Source organism: Panthera pardus, unplaced genomic scaffold (genome assembly GCF_024362965.1).
Source record: "Panthera pardus isolate Hobbes unplaced genomic scaffold, ASM2436296v1 HiC_scaffold_27, whole genome shotgun sequence".
Classification (NCBI taxonomy): Eukaryota; Metazoa; Chordata; class Mammalia; order Carnivora; family Felidae; genus Panthera; species Panthera pardus.
In genome coordinates, this window is record NW_026526843.1 from 9,396,243 (window position 1) to 9,414,905 (window position 18,663).

General features: G+C 42.7%; 1 protein-coding gene across 5 annotated transcripts in view; it reads right to left on the reverse strand.

The window, feature by feature from the left end:
• Nucleotides 1-18,663, reverse strand: part of FGF13 (fibroblast growth factor 13) — a 449,022-nt gene that overhangs the window by 44,467 nt on the left and 385,892 nt on the right. For all 5 annotated transcript variants that reach the window (XM_053891480.1, XM_019421526.2, XM_019421524.2 and 2 more), the window contains one exon: nucleotides 12,924-13,027. In XM_053891480.1, coding sequence (XP_053747455.1) covers nucleotides 12,924-13,027 — 104 coding nt within the window. The remainder of the gene's footprint in view (nucleotides 1-12,923; nucleotides 13,028-18,663) is intronic.

The following is an 18,663-nucleotide window of genomic DNA, read 5'->3' on the forward strand; positions in this document are numbered from 1 at the left end:
GGATTCAAACACAAGCAGCATCTGGGCAATAAAAGAGGTACATGAAAATATTACACTTATTGTGCTCTGAGAACACGAAGTGAGGGGTCAGGCTTTTATTAAGGTTGTAACGTTACCAGGCAACAGTCTGATATTATCAGATACTTTTTTTTTAAGTTTTTATTTATTTACTCTGAGAGAGACAGAGAGAGTGAGAGTGGGGGAGGGGCAGGGAGGGAGGGAGACAGAGAATCCCAAGCAGGCGTCACACTGTCAGGGCAGAGCCCGATGCGGGGCTCGAACTCACGAACCGTGACATCATGACCTGAGCCAAAATCCAGAGTAGGATGTTTAACCGACTGAGCCACCCAGGCACCTTTATCAGATACTTCTTAAATCTCTGTATTTACAATGATCTCCATGAAGCCCAGAGTACGGCCTTAAGGACGTGTAACCTAGCTTCTCTCCGGGGACTTTTGCCAAATAAAAACGTGAAGGCACTGAGTCCTTCCAGGAGCAATTCAGGAGAGGGAAATGACTGTAGACAAAACAAACAATAATGCAAAAGCACACACACAAAATCCTCTCGTTTGAAATCGGAGCGTCACAACCTGAAGGGAAAAAAGGAACTACCAGCTACTCTTATAAAAGAAAATTTCAATTACAAGCAGGAATTAAAACTCAGTTGGTAAGAAAGCCTCTTTTAGCAACCACGAGGAAATACAAGAAAGCTGTCTAGAGGGACAATTTTCCCTTGAATTCAGCGGGATGACCACTAATGATACATAATTGCCTTGGGAGCTACGGTCAATATATTGAATGGAACACTGGTTCATGATGAAATGATAATAGGCTGGGGGGGGCAACGGTAACAGCCAATAAAGGTTTAATAAAATCCCATAAAAAAGACATGCTTTTTCTATTACTATAATACTTAAACTCCCCCACGAAAAAGAGGATTATTGTTTCTGAACATCTAGCTGCTAACTTTCAAGAACAAGGTCAAATCTTAACGTCTAAGAGAAAATGTCTGACTGGCGTAAACGTACTACTAGTTGGCTTTGACTTTTCCCTGATGCTCTAACAAATGTTTGAGAATGTCGTGTGGCCACTTGGCGGGGTGACTCCATATGCTAATTGATAACCTATGAAACAGTCATCGATTCATTAAGAGATTAAGTGTTGGCAACAGAAAAAAGGAAGGGTCATTGTGCTTATAAAAGTGAAATGGGAACGCGGTAAACAATTTGTGAAGTAATTAACTAATGTGCCAGAAATGAGCAACTTGCTGCAGAGATTTGCCAGGTTTTTCCACAGGGGGCCCTGCTTTCATATGAGGTTTGAGATCCCTCAGGTGGAGGAGTGCTGAGCCGTATGAAAAGTAGGATCTGACTACTAACAAATGCTATTTATTCGGGGTATCAGTGGGTTGAATATCTCATACTCTCATGACACGTTTCACACCGATCTTAATATGCCTTTACCTTTATACAAATGATGTCGATGTCTTGGTAGAATTTCCTGGATGACTGCATTTTGGACTTGATGAAGTCTATGTAATGTCAGCTAAGAAAATCGTTATCGTTAAAGGGACTGCTCAAACAAATCGGGTAACTGACACCTACACTTAAGGATTGGTTACACATAGAAAAAGGCTAGACTGTCCATTTGCAAAGCCTCTCAAAGACTGACTTAAGTCACCATTCCACGATGCATAACAATACTTCAGGTAGTGTTAATAATAACACTCAATTAAGCACTGGTGGTTAAAGCAAAGTAAAAATCCAAACCGACTAAGTGTCCATCTTCTTTGAGCATACTTTTTAATGTCAGCTTTAGCCAGCACAAAACCCACCACAGCACCAATCAAATCGCATCACTGTTCCAAGTTTTAAACTCAGGCAGTCCACACTTACTGTGACAAATATGGCAAGCACCCCCCCGCCCCCCGCCCAAATGGGAGAGCAACCACATAAAAAGACTACTGCATACACGCTTCTACATTTACCAAAAAAAAAACCAAAAACCCTTTGTCGAATATTCTGACAGAAAATGCTACGTAAAACAATAGGAAAACCTGCCCTTCAGGGAGAGTATCAAACGATTTAAAACCTGCTTGCACAGCTACTTGTACGAATATAAGCGCAAATGGGATAAAAAAAAAGGCCATGACAGTAAACTTATTTGAAAATACGTGCCATCACGGGGTCCCTGGGTGGTTCAGTCGGTGAGGCGTCCGACTTCGGCTCGGGTCATGATCTCACGGTTCATGGGTTCGAGCCCCGCGTCGGGCTCTGTGCTGACAGCTCGGAGCCTGGAGCCCGCTTCGGATTCTGTGTCCCCCTCTCTCTCTGCCCCTCCCCTGCTCAAGCTCTGTCTCGCCCTCTCGAAAAATGAATCAATATTTAAAAAAGAGAAAATACGTGTCATCACATAATCTCCTCTACGGACTGAGTTTCGGAAATCTTGGGGCACATCTTCACCATGAAGGTGGGGGCGGGGATTAGGAAGCTCCTGGGCCACTGGCTCCCACGCTGCTGAACCCTGAGGGTAGAACCTAGCATTTAGAGGTGACTCAGAACTTCAGAGTACCGGTAACGCTGTGGAGGAAACCGCATCTCATTTTCATGTTAGCTCCCTAAACCTGCCAAGACTGATGTGCCCCGAATGCCGGGGGGGCGGGAAGGAGGGGAGGTCTGAACCCAATCTAGTCCAGAAGTGGTCCAAGCACATCTGGAATTCTTACATCTCTTTACTATTATTATCCCGCCCCTGTCTGCTTGCTCCTTTGGCATGTTTTGATGGCACACGGCCACCAAAACAACGCTACCATCCGGCGGCTTGTGAAACCACGGCCTCTGTGTGTCCACACCCGGGGCGGGGGAGCCCCAAGAGGCGAAGCCCTTACCTCTCCGAAAGCAAGAACTGTCAGTGGTGCGTGCAAACGGATGAACATGCATTCTAGATCCTGAAAAACAAACACAGCCACAACAAAAACCCTCCCTCGACGTCGAAGCTCCGCGAGTCTCACTAAGGCTCCAGAGGTTCCAAATCTGGAGAGAAGGTGGACCCAGAGAGATCCCAAGCCACGTAAGATGAAATGCTGCACTGCACGCCCTCCGTGTGAACAGGAGTCCGAGCGAGGCATGAACTGAGCAAAACCGCCTATCCCCGTTTCTGGTGAGCTCTACTCTCGAGGTTAATTACTGGCTTAAATAAAGTCTCATGCCCAGACCAGAGACACTAGCAGTTAAAGCATTTCCTGAGCCTATTATGTGAAATTTAAAAACTGTTAGATTCAAATTCCCTTGTGGCACACGGATGCTTTGACTTATTGACAGCCGTACTGGGAGCGGAACTTTTTGTTTGAGCCAATAATTCTAGTTGGGAACAGAGGAATGCAAGGAAAACGCGAGGAGTTCGCTAGATGGCCTCCCTTCTTGGGAAGGATATTAGGAATGCAGACGTAGTAAACCGCGTTAACAAATCCACCTAATTTTATCCACCTAACGTCTCTGGTGTGCACTACCTAGGTAGCCACCCATCTCATCAAAGAGAAGTAACACGAGTAACAGGGACCTCAGAGGAAAAGGAGACGGTAGGGTCCAAACCTTACCCCCTTTCCTCAGCAGTCGTGAAAAGTCCCTGACGGCAAATGATAATTCCGTTCTGGAGAAATAAATACTTTGCACTCCTCAAAGTCGTAGGTGTTAATGTACCTTGCGTATCATGGCCCTAAGAAGTAGGTATCTGGGTCTGCGGGTCCGCACCGTTCCTCTTTGCTACGACTACTACTGCGGCATGAAATTGAAGAAAACGGGAAGGCGAGACTTCCCGGCGGCATTGTCCAAACGTGGGAGGTGGACTCTGGCATACCTTAAAGCTTTGGTTGGCCGAATCCACTAGAACCCGCTTGTGTTATGCAAGCGGAGTCGCACGCTTACAAGACTTTTAAAGCACTTCGCCTTCCATCATTTCTTGATGTAACTGAAAACCACTTCGCTGCCGTATTCGATTTTACCGTCCCAGGACATACAAACATGGTCTTAATGGGATCTGCTGAAGAGTGTGGTGCTCACCTTCTGATATACGTTGTTCAACGCAACTGGTAAATTTCCATAAGGAGGCACCCTCCTCAACCCACCCCCATCCCCAAGGACATTCAAATTGTTTCCCTATATGGCATTTTCTTACAGTGAGTTCTGGACTAAAAATAGCATCACCAGCCTGCAGAAGTTGGGGAGGAACAGTTTATGCCAATCCTTCCAGTGGTAGATCAACTGTTAACAATCAGGGCTCCGAACGCATGACGAAAGACTGCAAACTCCAGCCATCCTAACGGATCAGTGCGATCACTGTCTGGGGTGCCTAGTACCTTGCGGATGGATGTTCCGCAGAGATCTGGCAATTGATTGGTTGACAAAGCTCCTAGACTATCTCCCGCCTCCGGTTCTCTGGGAGTTGACACGTGTGACTGGGCTGAGACCAAGAGTGCTGGGGTCGGGGGTGGGGGTGGTTCAGGAGATCTCTGCTTTAAATGTTATGATATAGTAAAGAAGCTCTCAGCGTCCAGATCTTCTATAGGCTCTCCCTCAACTTCTTCAGTGCAAAGAGGCTCTTTCATTAGCCCTGGTTTTGCAGATAAATACTTGCTACGACATTCCTGAGAACCCTTTACCCAGACAAACAAGCAAAACACTTTTGTTGTTGTAGCCTTGCTGATTCTGTGGCCAGATTATAGCAACGGATTTGTCACGCACAGGCTTTTTTGTTATATAGTGTTTGATATATGTAATGGAGTTTTTACCAGTTGGAATCTCTTGTCCGAAGGCTGTCACTGTCATTTTCTGGTGTCTCGTCAATTATGAAAGTATTACAGGATGATTCATATCCTCCCCCACCCCCGCAGCCGTTAAGCTTTTTTCATCCTCCGTATTATCGCTAAGTTGTTAATACCTTGGGGTCGTTATTTACGTTTGATTTTTCCAACTATCTATAATGATTGTTTTTCCTTGGGTAAAAACGGACATCATCTCTAAGTTCGGCTACGCCTGTTATATGCTGAGCCAGAATTCCTCTCCACATCTGGGGCCCTTATGGAAGGGGGCGTTCAATATCATGGCTACTGGCTGTCTGCAAAATCCGTCCAAGGAATCAACTGACTTTCCCAGCAGCTCCACTTCCGGGACTGTCAAAAGCAGTTAGCATCAGAGTATCTGATGAATAACTTAATCAGAATTTTAGCACAGACGTGTTACCTATTCACGCATTCAGCCTGGGTAAAACATATTAAATGCATTAGTCAGGGGCTTGCCAGTTATTAACCTTGGTTACAGCTATTATAACGATCAGAGGAATGCTTTCATTTAAAGTTTCTCTATTGGGAAGTCGCGGCTGCCTTCAAATTTTTTTTCTTGTGTGTCAGTAATTCACTTTCTTATGTAATCTGGAAATGTTAACACTTGAGCGGATCCATGAAGGTTATATAATTGGGCGCTTTAACTTACTTTAAATATTTAAGAGGCCTGGCACAAATAATATGATTTGTCTTTTTTTTTTAATTATTATACACGTTTATTAATCAGTTTAATAAATACTTGCCCAAAAGGTAATTTTTGGGAGACACTGCTCTCTAAGTGGGGGTGGAGAAAAATCACAGCTACTACTTAACGAGTATAGAGTTTGGTAGGTAAACTATTTTAAGACACGGCTTTCGGGGAAAGGGCAATAAGAAAAAAGGCCTCGATGGGCTGTTTTCTCGATCAGATTGTGGATTCAAATTACATAAATAAGAAGGGAGGGACTAACAGCATTGTCTGCACCAAGACATGAGACTCACTAGATACTTACACAAAATGTAGCTAAGAGATCTCATCTGCTCTGTTCTATAAAGCTAGTAAGCATTACCAAATATGTTGCTAGGGCAATCTCCAAAGGTATTACATGTTCAGCGTAGGATATATATTTAAAACAGATTTATTCTGGGAATTCCAAAATAACTAGTCCCATAATAGCAACAGAGTAATGAACAGAAGACTGGTTTCTTCCATTTGTCTTTGTATATGCGTGCTGTGTTTGCGCACATTACGTGCACGCGTGCACGCGCATGCAAGAATTGCCCCCCTACATCTGGCTTCATTTGCGAAAATTCTTCTTCCTTGTTCTTGCCAATTATTTTATTCTTTAGTTCCAAGAGACTGGCTTTTTTCCTACAAACGTGAATTTAGCTTCTGACTTAAAGCCATGAGACGCTCTTTGAAATAGGTGCCCCATGACCTCTCATTTGAATGTTTTTTCAACTTGGCCTCAAAAACAGAATACGGGGCCAATCTTGCTCTATTTGGCTCCAACTTCGATTGTCTCTTTGATTTCTGAGAAAGTGCCATCCTCGGTCATTCTTCCACCTAAGAAACTATACCTTCACCCTGAGTAATTTGCCAGTTTGGGCTATGTTTTCACGGAGACCATACGGAGAAGGCACTTGACTGTGAGGTTACAAACAACCAGATTTATCTAATTTCGTAGTCAAACACTGCCAAGCTATATTTTCTCTCACATTTGAATGAAACTTCCATGAAATGGAAAGGGAGCTAAACGTGAAATAATCTGGGACTTGGGAAATGTATTTTGGGTTTGGAAATTATGCTGATTCACTGGTATTCTGAAGGAATCTCGAAGTGAATACAGCTCCTTCAGCATATTTTTCAATACAATAATTATAATGACTTCTACCTCAATAGCACCGACACTGGAAGCCTCTTTAAAACATAAAATTGAGCTCCTTGAGCTGGCGGGGCCATTCACTAACAAATAAAATGTGCCTGTCTTCTCTGCTTTTCTTTCTGTAAAATAATTTCATTTTCTTCCTAGTCCATTCTTCGTGATGTCACTCAGAAATGTGTTTGTGTGTGTATAATTGCCCTTGCCATTCCCTTCGTCTGAAACGGAAATGCCCATCAAAAATGTTCAATTCCATAGCCACTTGAAACAAAAAGTCTGTCAGATGCAGGCACCCAAATTGAGAAGCTAAGTTTTCACAGTCAACCCTTTCCTAGTTTTATGTGCAACGAATCAAATTCAACAATTTGCGAATTCACTGAAGTATACAGAGAAGCTAAAGCTATAATTAGATGTTAGAATTTGTGTCTACTGCTTTTGTAGGGTTATTATATATATGATGGCTACTGGCTACATGCAAAATCCATCCCAGAAATCAATTTTGATTTAATAATGATCATGTTCTTCTATATTGGATATGAGAGTGCTGATATTTATTTTAAATCTATTTCCTTTTATAACGGAGTCAATCCCACTTCCCTCAACAGCTGTAATGTTTAAACCACTGCCCTCCATCTAATTCTAATTAAATTTATAAGCCTCTATGACAATAACCCTAGAAGTTAAATTGTGTGAACTTGCTGATATGCAGATTTAACATAACTGGAACATTTTTATAAGTTACAGATGTTTGCTAAGAGGACATTCATCACACTGAATTGATCAATGAGTTCATCTAAACTTTAACATCCTTTCTATATAAGAATATGGGCTACACCTGAGAAGTCGTAGCACTGAAAATTAGGCCTTAAATTGTGGCATCAGAGAAACAAAACAAATCTGCACAAGCGTACTGAGCATCTGAGGCCTTTTTAACATAAACCAACCCCCGCCCCCCACAGCCTGAAGTTAAAACACGTGTCAGAACTGATTTTAATTCACCCAGACAATATAAACTAACCTTCCAGTAAATAATGGTATTTAAGCCCAGGGACTAGGATGCTAAACCCAGAAAATCCTTTGCTGCTGGATCCTCTTTTTTTATGTTTCCTCGCTTTGGGAAAAACATGTTCATTTTTCTCTACCTCAGTTTAGCCAGTGGTAAACTTAGATGGCATGCCTAAGAATCTATGGTCATTTCTCAAATTTTTGATGAATTATCTTATTTTTCTACAGAGGTTTGGGATTCCTGAAAATATAATGTCAAAAACTGGGCTAAGTTTCAGGAGCAGGCTATTTACTCCATGCCTTTCCCAATGGATTGTTCACTGTTGCAAAAGAAAAAAAAAAATAATAGCAAGAACTATATGGTTGGAAAATCAGGCAACATCTTGACCGGACCATCAACATGAACATCTGTGATGGGAGAAGAAACTTGGTGAATTTAAGGTACGCGGAAAGAATCCAGCAGAGAAGGGAAATCTGTCCTCATACTTCAGATTCCAAGACTGGGCCCCTGATCCTCAGAGAGACCTGCTTTTGGATCTCGCGTCTCATTTGCTGTGGCAGTCCCAGGACCCCAGGACAGGGCAGTAAAATCACTCCTGTAAGTCCTCTCTAGAAATACACGGACGGAAAAGGTTTACTCGTCAAAGGATTTCTACTTGCGTCCACATGTTAGCAACCCCGACCCCAACGACACCTCAAGCGACAACCAAGCGCTCTGGAAATGGAAAACTAGCATGGACGAGAGGTAAGGAATCAGGCAGGTAAAAAGGCTGCTACGGGGTTCTGAAATATTCCAAAATCAAAACAAAAGGCTTTGGGTTTAGCTTTGACTTTGTGTTACCCTGTCTCTAATATCTGTTCTTACTCCTCTGTTAAAATAGATGCTAGGACATTAATGATACTTTCATTTAAGACTCTTGATTTTCTGTAGTTAATGTTTATTTCAACCGGCTCTGCAGTATGGATTACAAACAGATTTATGCTATTAAATATTTATGCTATGAAGTTTTGAGGAACTCTCAAAAGCTTGCGTACAACTCATTATTATTGGCAAAGAAAAACCAAAGGTATGAACAAAGTTTTCTATGCACAATGAATAATGATTTCCTTATAGTTGCGGAAAGACTTCGTTCTATCATCGACAAAAGTAAATATGTTATGAAATAATGGCTAATTATGATTCTCTGTGCCACAGATGGTTTCTCCCTGCCACTTGAGCCTACATCAAGTCTGTCCCCCGTGGCAACAAGAAAAAAAAAAAAGGAGGGGGGAGGGCACAGTGCAAGAATCCCGAGATTAATCATGGAAAACAAATGACTATCTCTGAACCAATAACGACGTGGCAGTATTGTTTCTTCATTTGGTGGACCGAAGGGGTGGGGGGAGAAACAGTAAAAATGTAGAAGTGAATTTCAAAGAAATTGAGGGATGTCCAAGCAGAAATGCGAAAGAAGATAGAAAAGAGGAAGGAAGAAACGGCTTCCAAGGATCAGCATCTTCCTTCACCTCAAGAAACAGTCCTTCCGAAAGGTGAAGTCAATCTGCTTGTAAGAGCAGAAGACGACGACCAGCGTCAGAAATTTCAAACCAATAAAGGACAAAGGGCACAGGAGTTCACGGTTTCTGACTTCATGGCGGGGGTGGGGGTGGTTCTCAGCAATCCTTTTTCTCGGCCCCAGATCGGCGGTTTTCAACTCAGGCTACCCGCTAGCATCAGAAGGCGATTCTGATAGGTAGCTAAGTTGAGAACCGCCGTCTGAACTAGGCGTCAGCAAACTTTTTTCAGTAAAGGGTAAGACAGCAAATAACGGAGGCTTCGCGGGGCCCTGAGGGCTCCGCTGCAACTGTTCAACTCTGCGGGTTCCGGCACAAAAGCAGTCGCAGACAAGAAGTAAATGAATGGGGTGGGGCTGTGTTCCGATGAAACTTATTTGCCAAAACGGGTGATGGGCTAGATTTGGCCCTCGAGCTGCAATTCACCCGGCCCTGGTCGGCCGGCTAACCCTTTCCCAAACAGCTCTTTCAAATCTCCACGGACGCCACCCCAATGCCTCTGATTTTCAGCAGGGGACCTCTCGGCCTACTTCACGGGAAAAATACAGGTCTTTCGGCTGGAAATCGCTCTACTTTCTTGTCCGTCACCTGCAGACTTGGTACGCCTAGGTCTCCGTCTGTCCTCATCCCGGCCTCGTATCGCAGAAGCAGCATCCCTCTTCTCGAGGTGAATCTCAACACTCCATTCCATCAGTCTCCCCAACTCTTGTCCTCAACTCAAGTCCCCTCTTAGCTTTTGTAATACCATGATTATCTGCCACAATGAGTTCCTTCTCTGCTGCTGGCCACTTACGTGATGGTATTCCCTAATATTATTTGACAAACCCTCTTTTCTTCTTATGCTACACATTCTCTCAACTATTCTCGTGGCATCAACCACCACCTACGTGCGAGAACGCCCACGTTTTTATCTCTAGCTCTCATCTTTCTCAGACTCTACGTTCAGATTTTCAAGGATCTATAGCGATCTATACCCTGGTATCTTCCTCCCAGTTCTGCCTTTTCCTTTGGTCGCCATCTTGGTTAACAGCTTCACCATCAAACCAGTTGCCAAAGGTAGAATTCTCCCTTCCCCCCCGGGGCCCCTGATAACCCACCATTGTGCAAGTTTTAAAAAGCATCTCTACCTGAAGCTACTTTACTTTTGACCATATGTGGCGGTCGCGCTTTCCCTCCAAATCCAGATGATTCTGCGTCTAAAACAGCTCATGAAGAGTGCATGTCCTTTTAGCCAGTGCAGATGGCTTAAGGCAGACCCTTGTCATGCCTCACCAAGATTATTTTCGATAACGTCCTAATAGGTTAAAAAATAACTTTTTTGATGTCTATTTATTTTTGAGATGATGCGAGAGACAGAGTGCAAGCAGCAGAGGGGCAGACAGAGGGAGGGAGACACAGAATCCGAAGCGGGCTCCAGGCTCCGAGCTGTCAGCCCAGAGCCCGACGCGGGGTTCGAACTCACGAGCCGTGAGATCATGACCTGAGCGGAAGCAGGACGCTTAACCGACTGAGCCACCCAGGCACCCCTGGGCACCATACTTTAAATGATGATGAAATGGAACGCTGAGGTTGGTAGTCAACGTGCTAAAGGGAGTCCACACCATACTCCATGAGGAGCAATGAGAAGAACTGGGCAACTTATCCTGGAGAATATTCAGATTCTTTCCTGGAGCAGAGGAGTTAGATCTCTTTCCCTGTACGAACTCCAGGATTATCAATCAGACAGCTTTCCTCCTTGACGAAAGCATAGATTCTTTTCCTTAATAGGAAATGCTTAACTTAAGGTTGCTTTGCCTTAATGGGAAATCCATACAGAGTGTCTCACATTTTGCTCTCAGCTTACCCATCATGGAAAGGAAGCCCATGGATCTACAAGGCCAATTCCTCCCGGGAAGTCTTCTTTAGAAAGGAGCTCATGTTGGCATTTACCGATCTGCTAAAATAACGGTCAATCTGAATGCTAGGCTATGCATTTTTGACCTCAGTTCCCTAAATGTAATACTGAATGCCCTGATTTTCTTGAGTGGAGGGACCTGACATATTACCTAACGTACATGACTTTGTCTTTAACTTACATGTTATTTCCAAAATTAAGAAAAAAAAAAAAGCAATTAACTGCTGCAAGATTTTTAAAAAATTCACCCTTCTGGATTCTTGACCAGTCATTATTGCCTAATAATTCTTTCCTACGCCATCTGGTATTTACCTTCTCAAAAGTACGCCTCGGATATATTCCATTTCCTTCCCATGCCTGCACAGTAGTTTCAGAAAACAGTCATTTATTTTATTAACGACCTACCTTGGTATCTGGCCCTGTCGAGGTAGTCTGTGGATCTAAACGAGGTTAATTAAAATCCTTCTTTATTAAATTCTCTTACCTTAACGCACAAATCTGAAAAACAAATCCCCTTTCCTATCGTTTGCAGGAATAGCAGTCAGTGTATTAACTAGTGACACACGTCATGAATAGTACAATAAATCCGAGTTTATCATTTGTAAAAATAATAACACCCCTGCACTTATCAAACACGACAGCTGAAATGGCCTGACAGGAATGCTGATAGCGACCAGGGTTGGAGGATTATTATGCCACAATAGAATAATATTCTGTTGTAATATGAAACAAACTACCCGGTTTGCCAAATGAACGGGTCCTTTGTGGTCTTACTTGTCTCTCACCTCTTTCCCGTCTTGGCCTCTGAAAACACAGGGTTATGACACGGTCTCCACCACATCTCCCAACAGCCTTTCTACACGCCTGGCTTTGCAATAAATCCAGGGAATGGCCGAGAGCAAAAAAGTACCACTTTGGTGCTTAGAGGAATACATTTCTCTAATCGTGCAGATAGCCTCCTTCGAGGCTATCTAGTGGGAGGTTGGGCAAGCAATTTTCTCCATTTTCAACATCCTAGCCTTTTCTTAAAACACAGGAAATTCAAAACGAAGACTACAGAGAATTCACGTATTAAGTGGTCTCCTACGACCTGTAACTCGACCTACTGATAAGACGGAAATCCTAACCCTGGTAACTGCACCGCCTCTGCCTATATCTACACGTTAAACGTTTTTAAAAAGCTTAATTCGGCCTCATATTCCTAAGCTGAAGTCTTGTCTGCATTATTTACACATTTCTTGGGAACAGCAGGTATTTGTACACACAGAGAGGCCGAAACGTGCTTGATGGAAAAACAGACAACAGATGTGCCCCCAACTGAACTTCAGATAAGAGAGCAACTTCCAGAACTGTCCTGTATGTCCTAGAATTAACTGGAGGAAGAGCTCGCCTTGAGTTCTTTAGGGTGAAGCTGGATCAATAGATGTTGAACTGACTTACAGAAATGGCTTTGCTCCCCGCAGGTGCAACGCAAGCCAGCCAGCCAGAGCGTTCTATTATACGCCACATAGAATAATAACTCGGGCGTCATCATGTGCGAAAACGTTTCGTGGATCTCTGTGAACCCAACATTGTTAGCTGCAAATAGTTAACTAGCAATAGACAGAATTTTCACAGGAAGTTCATCTGTCCTTTCAAAGGAGACATTTCCATCAAGAACATTCTTCCTCATATCCCAGAAATCTGCAACGGTTACACATATGTAGCATATTTTAGTTCACATCAGATGAAAACCAGAATAGTCCAAACACGAACACAGTGAAAGTCCTACCGAGGTGTACAGGTATCCCTCGCTGTTCATTGCCAAATACAGCTTAGTTTGAACTCCTTGAATAGCCACCACTCGAAGACCCACAGGGATGAGGTTAAACAGAGCTGAAATAAACAAAGAATGTGAAAACAAGGTCATCATTCGGAATTCCATAGCTTTTCAAGGTTTCCAGCAGGTCTGGCCCTCTAACAGTAACGGGTGCTTGGTAAAAATAGACAGACATATACATTTACCCACAGATAGGGCCTTTAGTATTCTACCCTTGATTTCTGGTGGCAGTCACACAACTGGGACCATAGCTACATATTCTCAAACACCCTGGGGAAACTGGAAGACAATTCTATGGTTTGTATAGTGTTGGAAGTAGGGAATCCTGATGCTTTTGAAGCGATACGCTTCCAGGAATCGGTCTATACATTAAAGAGCTCTATCCTCAACGAACTATTTTAAACCGCTCCCCTAGATGACTGCTGAAATTCACAGACATGATTATGATCTACCAGTTGGGGAGAGATTCCTAGAATCTTAGAAAAGATACCAGTGCAACTCCCTCATCTAAATTATCTGTATTATTTCCAATGGAACAACCCCAAAATGAATCCAGGCCTTGGAAGAAAAAAAAGGCATTTTGTAGTCTTAGGTTCCCAGAGTAGTATTTCTTACAGAACCAACATGTTCCAAGACAGGGTTGAGGAGGGTGGTGGGTATGCCCAGCTTTTTGTCTCTAGGAGCAAAGGTGAAAGGAATACAAACAATGAAGTCGAGAGGTTTGTTTGTTTATTTAGCAAAATAGTTGTAAGGCGGCAGCCCGCTGGTACCAAAGAGGCCTCCGTTTCTCCATTTGAAGGTTTGAGTGCGTGAAACTTACACCCATGCTCTCCCCACAATTACACACCACTCACTGGAGAAAACCGGTGGGCGTCCTCCCCCTACCAGCTGTCTACTCCCTCCTACGCCGTGAATAAAAATAAAACAGTACATTTTTAAAACGTAGTGCCTGCCACACACATCTTTTGAAGCCAGCCTGTGCACCTTTCTCTCAAGAGTCCTAGACCAACGTTGATGATTTTTGCCTTGGTGTGTAAGTTCATGGAGGATGATGGATCAGGCTGCTATCATCTCTCTGAACAAGAGTGTAAAAGACTCCCCACGTGGGTAAGAGCGGACTTTCTGAGACCTCTTACCTTGATGTATGTAAGTGTGTGTGTGTGTGTGTGTGTGTGTGTGTGTGAATAACATATACATGTGTTATATACATATGTTATATATATGTCTATAGGTGGGGTAATATGGATGAGAAACATTAATGAAGAACTAAATATTCCTTGGGGAGCCTACAATGTCTATTTCCCTTAAAATCAGGGTGTTAGCAAAGAGGAGCAGGACATCGTACAGTTCAAAATCCAAGTGTTCGTACCACGTGCTACCGATGGCATCCCATTCAATGCTCATCACATTAAAAGCTGTGCCCTTCTGTTATGTGAGGTAAAGGAAAGTAATTGCACAGATTGCGAGCCAGGATCTCATGCTGTCTTTGACAGTGCAATGCATAGGAACGAAGTCTGATACCTTTGAGTATGTCATGTATATATCTCTTTCTGTGGTTGAGGCCCCGCTCACAGCAGGTGCTCACCACACATTTGTGGACTGACAGCAATGCGTATGGTGAAAACGTGACAACGCTGTATTTTTGGAATGTGAGAGATCATCACATTCCCATTTTGTGGAAGTTCAGAGTTGAAAAATTCTGAGTTCTAAAAAACCAAACACAAACTTCCATATGGGTTTGGTATAAAAGCCATACCACTACGTACTACCAGACAAATGGAATACCAGCCTGGGTCTGAATCGTAGCTTAGTCATGCTAATAGGGGACAGGGAATGACAGATGAAATTCAGGATTCTTTCTAGAACTTCATTGTTTACGACATTTGGAACCTCTTTAGTTCTCTTAATGCAGCTTATAACAAGCAAAAAAAAAAAAAAAAGAGTGAAAACGATTTGCTTTTCACCATGTGCCTCAACTACTCTCTGGTGTGGGTTTTAATGAGCAAGAAAATGCTTAAACTCCAAACATCAGAGAGCAGTAAGTGGAAGAGTAGCAAAGACCATCAGCAATCCATGCCCAGGATTATCTATTCTTGAATAATAGTATTAACAATATAGAACATGAATTTTTCACTATGTACCATAAATTTCTATGAAACCCGATTCAAGATAAAAACTCAGCACTCTAAAACACAAATATTGAAGAAAGCAGCAGCGGACAGCGGCTCGTCTAACTAGTCCAGTCTTTTCTTTAGACATTCATGATAGATAACAAACTGGGTTGGCTGAAAGTCTAAAGGGTTGTCAGCCTTTCCAAATAAAAATGCAAAGAGGGGCGCCTGGGTGGCTCAGTCAGTCCAGCGTCCGACTTCGACGCAGGTCATGATCTCACGGTTCACGGGTTCAAGCCCCACCTCCGGCTCTGTGCTGACAGCTCAGAGCTTAGCCTGCTTCTGATTCTGTGTCTCCCTCTCTCTCTTCTCCTCCCCCCCCCTTGCTCTCTCTCTCTCTCAAAAATAAACATTAAAAAAAAATTTTTTTTTAATGCAAAGAAATTATATCAAGGGTAAGCTTGGGCAGAATCACTATTTTCCTATGTGCCTGTGTTTCTCTAAATCTGGAGTACTTTCTCATGGACAGAAGAGATTACTTCAATTAGGATGAACATATTCTAAATAGAAGAAGAAAACGACTGATTTCATTTGTGTATCTAAAACACATTCATTAAGTACCTAAAATCTCGTTTCTATTTCCATCAAAGTTTTGAATAAGCTTTTTTTTCTTTTAAAGTTTATTTACTTTGAGAGAGAGGAAGAGAGAGTGCTTTCAGGGGAGGGGCAGAGACAGAGGGGGAGAGAGAGAATCCCAAGCGGGTTCCTTGCTGTCAGCACAGAGCTGGACGTGGGGCTCCATCCCATGAACCCGCAAGATCATGACCTGAGCTGAAATCAAGAGTCGGATGCTTAACTGACCGGGCCACCCAGGTGCCCTTGAATAAACTTTTAACAAATAATGAGGCTTTTGTTTCTTGTTTGTTCTCTGCTGTGTCTACATAAAAACAAACTCCTACCTTGAAGGGACCATTTTCTCAGAGATGTGCACAAGTTGGCACTTAATGTTTACTGAATAGGACACTGAGGTCATCCTTCTTCATTAGTTGGGCTAAGGTCAACTTCTCAAAGGGAGCAATTAATCAAAGTACATCTTAATGTAGATTGGGAAGACCTGACACCTTGAACTGGGAACACTCCCGGACATTTAAAGGGAAAGTTGCCTATTCTTTTAAAATAGCCCTCATTGCACCCAAGGCAGATAATAAAACTCCTGCCATGAAATGTCTATCATCTTTTCCTTTTCAGGGGGAAATACATAATTTACAATGGCTGATATGCTCATGATGAGATTTTATTGAACTGACATTTACCACTGCAATAAATCTAAGGTCAGCTTAAATGTATTATACCAAACACATGTTTTTAGGCATCGATATATCTGGGTAAATGTGAACTCATTCGTTTTATCCTGCTTTTGTTTACCACATCAGGATTAAAAGGTCGTAAAATCGATTTGAACTAAACGTGCAAAAATGATGAGAGGTGCTAAAAAATAAGAAAAATAAAAACACAATTCCAGGAATACACATTAAGGAAATACTATATAAACAAAGGAGTTACAGGTGAATAAGAAACCAACTGTAGTCTTGTTCTACTCATTTAAAATAACTAATGAATGCCAAGAAAACCGCTTGGCTTTAGAGGAAAAAAAAAGAACCAATGTATATGGCTGGACTTGCACTGTAACGATGATCATTTTAATAATCATTTCAATCATGAAACGTTCCTGTTTCATGATGACTCGTGCCCTCCAATATCCTCAATTGGGAAGATGACCTAGTCCCCCCGGCTTCTGGTCACACTTGGCATCCGGGGTAGGGTCAAGCCCCACAGACTTGGAATCTCTTCTGAGATGCTTTCTACTTGTAGGCTTCATGTTGTGGTAATACTTACCACTACTGTTTGACTTACCTCTCATTACTACATTCTGCCTAAACACAGATTCTGGTTATCAGGCCACACTCTTTCAAGGTCTTACAATATCATTAGCACACAGAAATGCCATTCGTATCAGAGGCATATGACAACTGAAGGCAGGAGCTGTGAACACGTAGAAAATCTACTCCATGATTTAAAGCCTGTGTGTAGGTAGATAATGTATGTGTACGAAGGTATATGAATATACGTGTGTATGTATATGTGTCTATACGTTTCTTAAAATGGCCACATACCGTATGATCTTGACACGTTTGACATACTGCTGTTTACAAAACACAACAAACGAACTAATTTTTCCTTTTCAAGTGACACGTGTGAACACTAGCTCCCAAATCACTTTTTCTCCGATTGTAACCTGGAGAAGAAGTCAGAAGTAGAAGGGGGAAAACTTGACGGGGTGGGGCTCATTAGCAGCTAATCATAACTTCCTTTCGATAATGCCCAACGGATCTATTCTGCCCAGGCGCTTTGAAAACCAGACCAATGCACACCCTCCCAATTCCTTCCCTAAGAGCTGATTCTACATAAAACTTACGGGAATGTTTTACTACTGATCCCTGCGTACGAACGTCTGTATTCTGTATATGATTACGGTAAAACCTTCTAGTTACACTGGACTCATTTTGTCAAGGAGAAGAGTAGGCACAAAAGATCGTCTAGGATACTCACTGTAGAACTTTAGTATCACAGCGGTAACACAGCATTTTGCAAGAACAGTGAGAACCATTTAGTGTGGATGTTTTTCATCCTAGGTATCACCAGGGCTTTCTTCAAGGGTAATTAAAAGTGACTTCCTCTTGAGGTCATAGCCTGGCCATCAGCCCGGGGAGCATTCTTAAAAGGTGAGAAACTGTCTTGACACTTTACATTGGGACCCCTGTCTATGGCCTTGCTGTCTACAGCCAAACATCTCTAAAAATGCCGCTGAGGACTTGTTACCACTCTGATGGGCTTTCCTTGGCTGCTTTCTGAGCGGACGATGGGGAGGTTTCTGGGAAGTTACCAAAGCCTGAGGGAAATGCGACAGAAATGAGGGAAAACAAGAGAACGAATTGTGAGAAGTAGGTGTTTCAGCCTCACGGAATATTTCACTGGGTCTGCAGAAGTCTGCAGCATGCAAGTGAAGTGAAGAGAGGGCTTCGCTATTTGTGAGTCTGTTTCTCTTATTTCAAATAAATAAAGCACATGTCATCAAAAGGTTATGTCACGGCTTAGACTCACCTTACTTCAATCATCAGAAATAACAAAACTGACTTTAGTTTCGACGTGCTCCCTTTTGGTTAAGGTTCGCCATTATGGTCCCAGCGTGGCCTTCAGAGCACGGTAAAAAAACAAATAAAACTCTACAAGAAATCCCTCTCCCCACCTGTGGAGGTATCTCAACTGTTAAAATCCCAATTAGACACGAAACCACTCCTCTCTCTTGGGATGAGATCGGTTCTTAAGAGTAGAGATAACATGCTATTTCGGGATCGGGTGTGTGGGTGAGTAAATTTTCTGTGGGGGGAAAAAAGTAATAAAAATCCAAAGGCCAGCCATAAATCTATCCAGATTACCATGGAGATGACATTTGGATTGTTCTCCAGACGGTGTCCACATCATTTGCTGCAGTTCGCCACTTTAGACATTTTTCACGTTCA